This window comes from Polyodon spathula, chromosome 22, assembly GCF_017654505.1.
Source record: "Polyodon spathula isolate WHYD16114869_AA chromosome 22, ASM1765450v1, whole genome shotgun sequence".
In the NCBI taxonomy this organism is placed as follows: Eukaryota; Metazoa; Chordata; class Actinopteri; order Acipenseriformes; family Polyodontidae; genus Polyodon; species Polyodon spathula.
Window position 1 is genome coordinate 21,452,956 of NC_054555.1, and position 12,387 is coordinate 21,465,342.

General features: G+C 38.3%; 1 protein-coding gene across 3 annotated transcripts in view; it reads left to right on the forward strand.

Annotated features, from left to right (window-relative positions):
• Positions 1-12,387, forward strand: part of LOC121296783 (tetratricopeptide repeat protein 28-like) — a 406,425-nt gene that overhangs the window by 374,749 nt on the left and 19,289 nt on the right. For all 3 annotated transcript variants that reach the window (XM_041222559.1, XM_041222560.1, XM_041222563.1), the window contains one exon: positions 10,876-11,017. In XM_041222559.1, coding sequence (XP_041078493.1) covers positions 10,876-11,017 — 142 coding nt within the window. The remainder of the gene's footprint in view (positions 1-10,875; positions 11,018-12,387) is intronic.

The following is a 12,387-nucleotide window of genomic DNA, read 5'->3' on the forward strand; positions in this document are numbered from 1 at the left end:
TTGATGTGTGCTTTTGATCGTCGTTGTGTTGGAACGTCCAATTGTGCTTTAAAACAAGTTTTGTAGAGGAAGGTTTCAAATGATTGTCCAATATATTTTGGTATGCTGTGCAATCCATTTACCACTACATTTCATGAAAAACAGCTCCATGGAAGGATGTTACTACCTCCATGCTTGACAGTATGTATGGTGTTCTTTTCTTTGGATGCCTCACCAGACTTTCTCCAAATGTAATCACTCAGCGTGACCAAGCAGCTAGATTTTTGTTTCATCACTCCACAAAACCTTTCACCAGAACTCATAACCATCATTTAACTGACGTTTTGCAAACTTTAAGTCTTTCCTAAGAGTGTTTTTTCCTTGGCCTGCTACCATTGAGACCTTCGCCATGCAATACTCGACCCATGGTTGAAATGGAAACTCCAGTCCCATATGCCGCCAATTCACTTTGAATATATTTGGCAGTCAATCTCAGATTATTATTAAAATTCCTCACAATTCTTCTACTTGTTCTTGGTGAAAGAACCTTCTTTCTTCCAGACCAAGGGTGCGTTGTGACAGTACCATGAGTCTTGTACTTCTTGATAATTGAAATTGGCATACTCAAATGCTTGGAAAACCTCTTGTATCCTTCGCCAGCTTCATGACAATAAATAATTGTCTGCCTTGTCTTCAGATGGCTCTTTATTTTTTCCCATATTGATGTATTGGTAATGACAGCAATCATCCTATGCCTAACCCTTTTATACTCTCTAATAATATTCACCTACAATTCAGCATAATAGTACTGTATATTATAATAAACTTAAAGACTAGAGTAATGTGTTTTGTCTACTTGGTACCGGTAAATCCCCTTGCTGTTGCATTTTGCACCATCTGCAATATATGTAAAGAGCAAGCAGGAAGATTAACAAAAAGAGCATTACAATAACCAAATGAGACGTAACAAGTACTTGAACGAGAATCTCAGCAATAATAATAATAATAAAAGACATCTATTTCATGGAACTTTTTTCCTCATCCACAAAAGCAAAACTTTTGCTACAAAAGATTTTTCCTGAAATTCTTTGTTTTCGAGAAATTTTCAAGAATTATAAATTTCATTTGGGGTATGTAAACTTTATACTGCAACTGTATGTAATGTACGCTAGATCAATTAAAGTGTCTTTATATATTTTACTGCTGCCTCTTATAACAGTTTACCACCCTTGCAAAGTGTAAACTTGGTAAAGCAGAGGTAAGCACTGTGCAAAGGTAAAGCATATTAAAAAAAGCATAGCAAACCCAAATAAACTGTGGCAAATATATAATATAACCAGGGCAGAGCACAGGAAAATTACTGGGCAAGTTTACCAGGGTCAACTTTTATTAGCAGAAAATACACTTATAATATATCAAAGAATCTTGAGTCAAAGTATCGGATCACTGGTGGCACTGGCTCCTCTCTTTGGCTGATAAGTTCGATGTTTTAATCATGGTTTTAATAGAGACTTTAGCTGGAACTTAACAAGCTCTGCTGTTATTAGAAGCTGTCTTGGGGCGTATTGCCTACCAGAGCTTCACACATCTTTAACACACAGAGAAAAGATTTGCAAACCAATCTGTGTCAATGTTATCCCAGACTGAGAGACTCTGGAGAATTTATCAAGACAGGTAGAAAAGGCCAGTGTGTGACCCTCCTGCCCTATACCAGCAAAGTCCTCTCCAGCTCTTAACACATGCTTTGCATCTTTGTTATTCACGCTAAGATCACCTGTGCCATCTAGTGGTGTATCAAGTATAACCATTATGCTTTTAATATTAAAACAAAGCATCAAACTGTTTGGAAAGGAAGCTACAGGTATGTAAGAAAAATGTAAAGATTTAGGAAGGTTGGAAAATGGCTACGTGAAATTTGCACCAGTTAGAAACATTAGTTTACACAGAGATGGGACACTGTAATAAGTAGTGTAAGAATGTAACTGGTGAGGCATTCCATGTGTAATATCCCCATTTCTCAACCAGAATTCTCAATGGGGAACTAGGTTCTCGATTGGTGGAGAAGTACAGCAATAATAATTGGAAGGGTCCCCCTGCTAATTGATCAGTGTTTTATTGTCAGGTTTACTCACTAGGCTGAGCATGTGGAGTAAAGTGTAAACTGGACAGCAGTTGGTTTGGAATTCTGTCCATCAGTGGCAGTAATAAATCCTGCAGGAATGGCTGGAGGTAGGGGCAGATAGGATCCAGTGGGGTCTGACTGGGTCTGAGAGCGGCACCGTGCTGTAGCGAGCACAAGTAGGGAAAGCTAGGGCCATTCCTGCCTGAGTTGTAATAATAAGGCTCTCCTGTGTGAACGGGATAAAGCTTTACTACGCACCCACGTTATTAGGGATGATGTAAATTGTCATAGTTTATTTGTTTGTTAAATGGCCTCCCCTGAAGGCATGGTAATGTGCCCAGAGATGTAGGGCAAGGCATACTAAAAACATGGCAAATTATGGTAAATGCATTAGTATAATTATGGGAAAACTGCACAATTACTTTAATAAGGGTCCTAATGAAGAGACAGCCTGCCAGTCATTGCAGTATATTATTTTTGGTGGGAAACTATTGTTTATTACAGGCTGGGTACCGTGTAAATAATGTGACTTCAACAACAATGCACAGGGAAAGCAAATGAGTGCACATATATTTACAGTGAATTTTTATTTACAGAACAGTGAACAGGTTTTTCTCAATCCTGTTTTCGCTGTCAAAATGCAACACGGTATTAAAGATATTTCCACGTCTTTTTGAAAGGTTCTTCTCATATTCTCACCACCCCCTAAAACCTATGAATATTAACCTGATAACTTACTGTAGTATTAACTTCTGAAAATCACAGTTTCCTGAATTCCCTTATAAACTCAGCTCAGAATGATATTGTTAAGAATTACCTTCCAAAGCATACCGTCAATAATCGGGACAAAGTGTGTGGGAGAAGGTAGCAGGAGGCCTTGTAGATTGATAGCATTTTAATGTTGAGGAATGACAGGGGGTAGATGGGTTAAGCTGTGTGGCTCCAGTCTTTGCTGGTGTAGTCAGTGCGTGTGTCGGCATGGAAACCGCCACTCCTCCGTGGTGTGTAATCCTTAGGCTCTTAAACCTAGTTGCCCGCTGTGTACATATCAGGGCAGAGCTGAGGGGAGAATTGAAAACTGTGAATTACAAAGACAATTAGAAAGCGGGATATATGAGTGTTCTTTTATTCCAAACGGTAATTCGCACCACAATAAAGTAAACCGGTTAATTTACTAAACATAATGATTGTAGGGGAAACAATAATTCCATAATTCGTACCTGCATTTCAGCTCATTATACATCTCAAATGTGCTGTTTTGAAAGAAACACATGGTAAACAGTAGTAAACATGTATTTTTATTTGAAAACGGTGGGTCACATTTTCAAAGCATTTACGCCAGTCTTTAATTAACTCCTATTCTTTGAGAGAGGTAAAACACCTGTTAGTTTTATAAAACTAGAACCAAATCTATAAAGTTATAGGTTTCATGTTCTCTAGAGCACTGTGACGGTGATTATTTGTTCTTTTAAAAAGAGTGCAGTTAATTAGAATAGAGGAAATGCTTTGAAAGTATGGTACTACTGTAGGTTAAAGAAATCTGTTTAATAGCAATGCTTTCCGATAGTCTTGTGCTTTTAGACTCTTCTGCACTCCCTGGGTTGTCTCACCTGGAGGGTAACATTGTCCCCACCCTTTTAATGGCGTCTTTCCTGTCAATAACCAATCGACTGCTTCCCCACTTCACTGCAATCAGACTATGTGTGCTGAGGTACCAGGAGGCAAGGGTTCTGTAGCGTTGTATTTGATGTCATTATTATAAAGTAAAATGTGCTTTTATTCCTGTTGAAATTGTGTGTCGAATTTGAGTAATGAAATAGGACCCAGTCAGAAGGATCAGAATGTCTTCTTTGCTGTTATATTTATTATAAGTGTATTTTCACTATAGTTTGTTAATAATCTGAATTGAATTTAAATTCCATAGATTTCACTGAAGCCAGCGTTACCCTTTTTGAATTCTCCTTTGTGATGTCTGTGCCATAAATGCCATTTGTCAATAACTCTGATTGACCTAATGTCAGACTGTAGCAGCCAGCCAGATCAATTTTGCTGTGAAATGCAAAGGTTAAAAAAATTCTGCAAGAAATAAATTGATATTCAAAACAAAGATTGGATGATGGGTCAGGTGGTGTCCTAATACCTGTTGCACAGGAAGTACATTTGTAGTTTAGTAGCATTTCTTTTTAAATACACTGTTTTTTAAGATGAGGATAGGGGGGGTTCCTGTAAAATAAACTGTTCCTTTAAGTTAATTGTCATCGTTCCAGGGAGCTGGATTATCGTGGCATGAAAGGGAAGTTGTTTTTGGCTGCAGTGACATTAAGTATTTATGGCAGCTGCCAGACACTTGGAAAACCATTAGGGTGTGTGGATTATAAAATGCAGAGTCCCCTGTCTCAGAAGATAGCCACCTTGCCAATCCCACATTGGGCTGTAGGTGCGCGACGAGCGGTGGCAGAGACACGACGAAATTATAACGACATCACACCCCAACGTGACCCAAGACTCTGATCCAAGTATACTTTGATTATATATATATATATATAGATATATATATATATATATATATATATATATATTATATTTCTGTATTCAGGTTAGTCCACTGGTGGCTGGTAAATATAGGAATGGTTTGTTGGTGTGTAACCAATTGGTTCCCGGGGTATAATGTGGGCATCGTAGCATGAGTGATTTAAAATGTATAGTTGTATTTTAGGCATGGGGATGTGCACAATCACTTCATGTGAAATAACAATGTATATTAGTATGTGGGCTAACGGGTTTATTGCACAAATTAGTTGTCACGTGCTGGGGATTCAAGTGAACGATTATTAATTAGCACAGTTTATATATATATATATATATATATATATATATATATATATATATATATATATATATATATATATATATATATAGATGCACGAATCACTCACTCGGGGTTGGTGTGTTCAGAGTGGAGAACCGGAGAGAGGAGAAATAAAAATGAAGAGTATTATAACAATTGCTACTTGTGCGGGAGGACCCACACAATACTTATTTGGGGTTTGGCCACTGTCTGTTTTGTCTGTCTGTTTATTTTGGCCAACGTGCCATTTTGTTTGTTCAGTGTTTTATGTTGTATGACCTTTTTATTTATAATTAAAATGCAGCGCAGTGCATTTATTCCTCTCAGTACTGCCTGTTGTGTTCTTTCTTTCGGGTCTGACTTCACCACCCAAGCTGTCTGTGACAAGAGGCGTCATTATCAAGGACCATCTTAGAGCTATTATTTGCAAGAGGAACAGATTGTTACACTTCAAGGGTTTATATTCCCACTTAGAGGGTGTGTAAAGATGAATGGTTTAAAAATAGTTCACATATACTGTATTTGATTACATATATTACAACATTGTGTGGAAAACATTAGCTCTATAGCTTTCTTTTGGAATAATGTTTTTAGTATGGGGAAAAAGTGATTCATTTCTGATTATATTGCTGTGTTAGAAGAGTCTTGAGAATATAAATAATAACCTCCTACAGCTGAATGTGTGTTTGACGCACAGAAGGGCAAACTGGAAAGCGGGTTTCAAAGAGAAGCTCATATTTTCTTTGGAGAAAGCAAAAACGCTGGCAACAAGAGCTGATAAAAACCACAAAGGCATGCTGTCATTTGTAATGATACATGAAAGGGGCAGACAAGGGAAGCATTGCTTCAGCTGTTCATTCAACTTGAGCAAATTTATAGTAAGAAAAACACCAGAAGATGAGTAATTTATACAAGACATGTGGAGTGTTGGAGATCAGAAAGTGTGCTGTGGTAGTCAGTCTAACATTGTGTGAGAGGGAGAGACTTCTGTGATTGTTTAGGCACCATTTTGACTTCATAGAGATGGCAATAGAATCAATTTTCTTTAGTTGGCTATCTTCAGCACCAGTGCAATTTAATAAAACAGACAACACTGGCCCTTTGGATGGTGGTTTCATAAAACCCTGCCTTTCACTTAACAGGCTCAACTTAGACTTTAGTGTCAAAGGAAATGAACAGTGGTACGGCTCCAGGTTTTTCTATGCTTCCTTTTATTTCAGCATTGCAAAACCTCCATACAGTGGGAACAACTGCCTGCCTTGGCTTAAAAAAACCCTGAAGTGTATAAGTGTGGTTGCTGTTGTTCTATCTTATTATGTGCTACCCGCCCATGTTGTTTTGTAGCATTGTTTTTACAAAGTTGATTTTATTTCCATCTAAAGAATAGATACAGATTTGCACATTATGTAAGATTTGGAAAAATAGTAATTGCACTTTAAAATTGCTCTTATGGGGCAATTGCTATGTATTTATTAGAGGTGCAAAGCTATACACAGTACAGAAATCAGGACCAGAGAACACAGTTAGAAATTAAGTGGAGGCTTAAGACAGAAGGAGTGAGACCCTTCTTCACAGAGAGTGGTGAGGGGATGGAATGGGTTAGCTATTCACATGGTTGATGCCGGGATCCTTTTAAGACCCAACTTGAGATGTCAATCATCTTCTAGGAACCTGATCAGCATTGTTAGTAAATTTGTGTTTAAGGAGAATTTTGTTCTTGTGTCATATTAAGACACCAAATCCTCCCCCATTTCCTTAGTTTTAGTTTTCCCCTTCATTCAAATAACACCATAGCATATAATATATTGCAAAAGTGACTGAAATGCATTATGTCCTTGTGAATGCATCATTTGTTATATTAATCAGTGTCCTCCAGCAATTAATGCAGTATAGTGCACACACAGCATGTCAGCCACCCCTGCGTTATTGTATAGTACAGCCCCTAATAATTATCACCTGTCTACTTCACTGGCTTCTAATTATTTCTCAACAGCTCAAAGAGACAGGCGTTTAAAGTAATTGTAGCTCACAAAATAAACCCATAATTCTTACCTTCACTATGTAGGTCTCAAATGTGCAGGTTTTATTTATTTTTTTTATTTTTTAACAATTATTTTTATTGTCCAATTATTATTCAACCGCTGCAACCTCCGAACTTACTCAGGAGAGGCAAAGACGTCAGCAGTCCGCTTTTTTCCGCTTTGCAAGCCGTCATGCAGCCATATCCAGAACTTACAGCGCCGGAGGACCACGCAGCTCTGAATTGCGTATAGGCTGGCCTGCAGGCGCCCGGCCAGCCACAGGGGTCGCTGATGTGACCAAACCACTATCCTGCACGAGCAGTGCTTGGCCAATTGTACGCCTCCCCCAGGAACTCTCGTCCACGGTCGGCAGTGGCATAGCTTGAATTGGAACTGGAGATCTCCAGGCTATAGGGCTCATCTTGCACTCCAGTGGAGGGTGTTTACTGGATGTGCCTCTCGTGTAATAGCAAACGTGTTACACGTGTAATAGCAAACAAACGTGTTCAGTATTTTCATTTTAAAACATGATATCTGGTACTACTTTAGGTTATAGAATGTTTCAATTCTTTGTATTTTTACAGGAAATAGGTTGCACTTCCTGGGTCATTTCACCCCAGCAGTGTCTTCTGGGACATAATTACTGGCTGAGTGCATGTCAGTCAACAGGGGAAGCAGCTGATTGGTTATTGACTGGAACAAAGGTGTTGGAATGGTGGGGCAAATGTCACCCTCCAGAATGACGAAGGAAGTGCAAATCTATCTGAAAGCATTGATATCAAACAGAGGTTTCTTTAGCCAAGTGTAGTACCAGATATCATGTTTAACAGCAGCAGGTATTTTATCAAACCTGGACCAAATGGAAGTGCACAACAGGTAACATTTATGAAATTATTTTGTAGCTACAATCACTACAACTAAAACTGCTTCTAAAACATCATTCTGGTTTAATCTAATTAGGTTCTGATGTATATTTAAATCTTTTTTTTTCCTTTTAAAATATATGGGGGGGGCAGTCAAACATGAGCCAGGGTGATGCGCGAGGGTAAACAAAGGGCCGACTGTTCTGCCTCTTGAATTGTTTTTTATTTTCTGTTATTTGTAATATTTATTCTGTGGCAGACAATGCTATTGACATAGTGCAGGAGTGTGAATGCGAGCTCCTGCTGTCTCACCCCCTTGGGAAATAAAAGTCTCAATGGCTTCCCATCCATTCAAAGCAATAAAAAAATTGAGTTAAACTGAGCTACATCTGTCCTGACAGTGGGTTTTATTACTGTGTCTGGTAGCATGGCGACAGATCCAAAGCGAGCCTGCCAAATGCTGCTGTAGCAGCATGATACAGTGTCTTGCAGTCTGACAGTCTGTCATTCAACAAACTGACGCAGTGTGAAGTGTAAGTGTGTGTGTGTGTCTGTCTGTCTGTCTGTGTGTTTGTGAAGCTGTGACGGGAGAAACACATAGAAAATAATTATATAAGGTCCTTATAAAGGGTTACTGTATGTTATTGAGTTGGAGCAAGCAATGTACTATACTGCTTCATTTGTAGTCCTATTTAAAATATAAACCCAGATTCTCATACCTGCTGGATAAGCAGTTGTCTTAATATCATATACAAAAGGACAGTTGTTTTCAGGTATAACACACACACACACACACACACACACACACACACACACACACACACACACATATGTATAAGACTGAATTTAGAAATACTAAAATAAACTTTAAATCAGTGTCAAACGTTTCGACAAGGTCTTTTTTAATGTCTGCAGTTGTATGTGATATTCATTGAACCTAAATAAACTAGTGTAAAATTGTTCAGCAACAATTCTGGTAAAGCTCAGACACTTCATTAGGCACATAGTTGTGGGTGTCGGTGTATCCCTCTCTCAAAGCAGTGGCTGCATTGACTAGCATGGTGTTCCTGGAATAGTAACCACCACAGGAAAGAAAACTGTGTGACAGTGGCCCAAATCATAGGAGCTTAAACAATGAACAAGACACAACTGAACATTCAGCTGAGAGCTATGCATTGTGGGCTAATAAAGTACTTGTAACTAACCAAATAATTTCCTAAGTTTGTGTTTTAAAATCAAGACATCTTTGCATTATGGTCTGTTTCTTCTGTAACTGTTCCTGTGAGACCTATATAGTGAACGGACAGTATGTGTAGATTTATGAAAATATTTATGGCCATTAATTAATTCAGTGAAATATATGGGATTTGGCCTGCATTGAGATTGGGAGATTGGAATCCCTACTATATTCTTCAGACCTTGTTCCAAGACACTACTACTTCTTGTTTTGAGGCACATTGTCTACCAGATTGCAGCTCAGTGCTATGCGCTGAGCGCTCAGCTGTTTAGCTGGGTAAGCAGCTTTGCAAGTCTCGTGGGGCTGACAGAGGCACCCAGTTTTGAAACAAAGTGGCACTGTGTGTGGCTGGATAAAGGCGGAAACACATTTGCATAACTAATTCAGAGATTAGGTGTAATTTAATAAGGTTCTGAGTTGTTTCTTCTTTTTTCTGTGGGTAATGGGAAGGAATACTTTAATCAGGTTTAATGTGTGACTGACTAATCTCGTTGTAGACTCTGAGCTAGCTAGCTTTAGACCTTCTTTTTTCACAATGCTCAAACAATGTATTTAACGTTGCTCAGTGAAGAGGAACCAATCCTCACTTGAAACGCAGCTTTACAAAATAATATACTGCACCTTATTGCCGTGCTGCAGTAACACAGTGAAGTATTTTGTAAACTTTGAAATTCAGTACAATGAAGTGCTGCAAATGAGATTCTGTCCATTCTTAATCATTTCTGACATCCATAACTTCAAAATGGAGAGTTGATTACACTGTGTAACACAATTTTTGTTCCTGGGTAGTAAGTGTTATTTTCTAATTGCTTATGCCTCAAAAGTATAGAAAATGGCTATTATTCCCCACAAACTTTGTTTTTGTGACCAGGACAGTGATATTTCAAAATATCACTATTTCCAATTGGAAAACGGGCAAATGTGTGTCTTTTTTCATATGTTCACATAAAGTCTAAAGTAATACAAAAAAAAACAAAAGATTTAGAAGTGAGTAGTTTTTCAAAATAAATACAGTATAATCGTAAATCTCGAAAAACTACTCACTTCTAAATCTTTTGTAGTCATTTTCGTATTACTTTAGTATAAATACATGTTAATTTGGATTCATATGTTGTTTTTTTCTGACTTTATGTGAATGAAAAGACACACATTTGCCCGTTTTCCCATTGGAAATAGTGATATTTTGAAATATCACTATCCTGGTCACAAAAGCAAAGTTTGTGGGGAATAATAGCCATTTTCTATACTTTTGAGGCACAGTCAATTAGGAAATAACACTTACTACCCAGGAACAAAAAAAAAAAAAAATTGTTACACAGTGTTATTCCATTCATTCATTGGCAGTCACCTCTTCCTTCTCTCTTGAAACCTGCTTGTCATTGCAACTCAGTAGTACTGCACTTGGCTGCTTGCACCAGTGGGTGGTTATAACACTGTCTTCAGTCCTTGTTATAGATCAATAAGCAAAACAGTAATTTAAAAAGTGGAGGGCACTGCAATCATTATCCCCCAGAGGGGTCTGTAGTGTAGGCGGTCATTCTTCACTGCGTATTAAATTGATAATGAAAGTGAGCATTAATTTTGCATGATTGGGAGTACCGCATTGTGCTGTTCCATACATATTGTTGATGTACGTCCTGGGGATCCACTTTTCTGTGATAATGACAGTTCTCATGTTGAATGTATGGCAGTGGCAGCGGGATGTATGTCACACACATATCTGTTTTTTTTAGCTAGTTTATTCCAGTGAATATGTATTGTTTGTTTCATCCCTCCTGTTCTCGCTCTCCCTTGCTGTATTCCAGGAGCTGCCAGAGCATGACCAGCCTGTTCAGTAACACCATGTCCCCAGTGAAAGACACCTCCTCTCTCCCTCGAAGGCAGAGTTCTCTGAACAAGCCCCCTCTGAGAGCCCTCTACGATCTCCTTGTCGCACCCATGGAAGGGGTAAGTCCAGCCTGTGCTCTTCTGTACCACATCAGTGGCTCTGGTACCCCTGGGGTTTTTAGTTTCTGGACCTGGCTGTATAAGCAGGGTTCTCCCCAGGCCTCCTGCCTGGTAAAGTGGCTGTTGCCACCTGGCTGCAAAAAACCCTATCCACACGTCTTGCAGATGCTACAGTGCTTTTAACAATAAGGACTGATTGCACTTCTAGCAGACTAGATCACTTACTAATTGGAACCACATGACAGCTGTGTTATGTCTTGACACAACATTTAACCAATCAGAGAGTTGAAGGGGCAGTTTTCTGTGTTAAGCACTTTGAGAGGCTAAAACGTTAAAATGATTCGTAAAACAATAACCGGTTATTTTCAAAGCAAAAATAGTGACCGTGAATGCAGGGGGTCAAAATAAGCTGGCGATCAGCGCAATCCACCTCCTAATACTGTATTTGCGCCGGCTACTTCGTTAAAAAAAGTAAAATTAAGATTATTTTCGGGTGTTATCATTCAGTCAATATTTTGTTGTGTTATTGTACTGTAAGGTTATATATAGTACATAATAGCTATGCATATGCACCAAAAACTAAACAAAAAAAGCGTATTCCTTTTGTTGTGATACAGTAAAAAATATGTACCCAGGTGCTTGTGAAAGATATTGGGGGCTCATATATAGAGGCTGTACGCCTTTAAGAAGAAAGGCATGATGGGCTATCAGCTGAACACTTGTCAGCTGACATCCAAATGCTTAAGTGAAGAGGTGCTGGATTATTACATTCTGGTTTCATGCAACAATTATGATGGAGACCAAACGTGTGTGAGTACTGGTATGTAAAAAGAAAAAAATGGTTACAATGAACAGTTGCATTCCAAAAATGTAGAACAGCGAAAAACAAAAATGGACGTGCATTGACAAAATGCCCTAAAAACTTAACATAAAGGAAACACTTTAAATCAACAAAATGTGAAAACTTTGCAGGGGTGTGAATACTTCTGCAAACCGCTGTATACTAATTGTACATATTGACAAAGATGTCAAGCAGTCCAGCTCTCACTCGGTGTCAGAGCCAATACTACAGCTCCCTCTTGTGGAGTAATTGCAGTATTGGAGGCTATAAAAATCTGGACTGTTCCAAAACCCCTAATTTAATAATACTATAGGTAGATATTAAATAATGAAAATATAAGAAACAAATTTGCTTTGTTATCCTGTGGAGTTGCAAATACAGTGCACAGAACATAGACTCCACATTTCTACAGTTAAAAAACACTTTAAACAAAGTTTAATAGTAGTTTTTATGATTTATAATAAATTAATAAGTTGTGTGTTGGGTGTCTTTTATTACAAGAGAAATTATTTTACACAGTTTGAGCAGC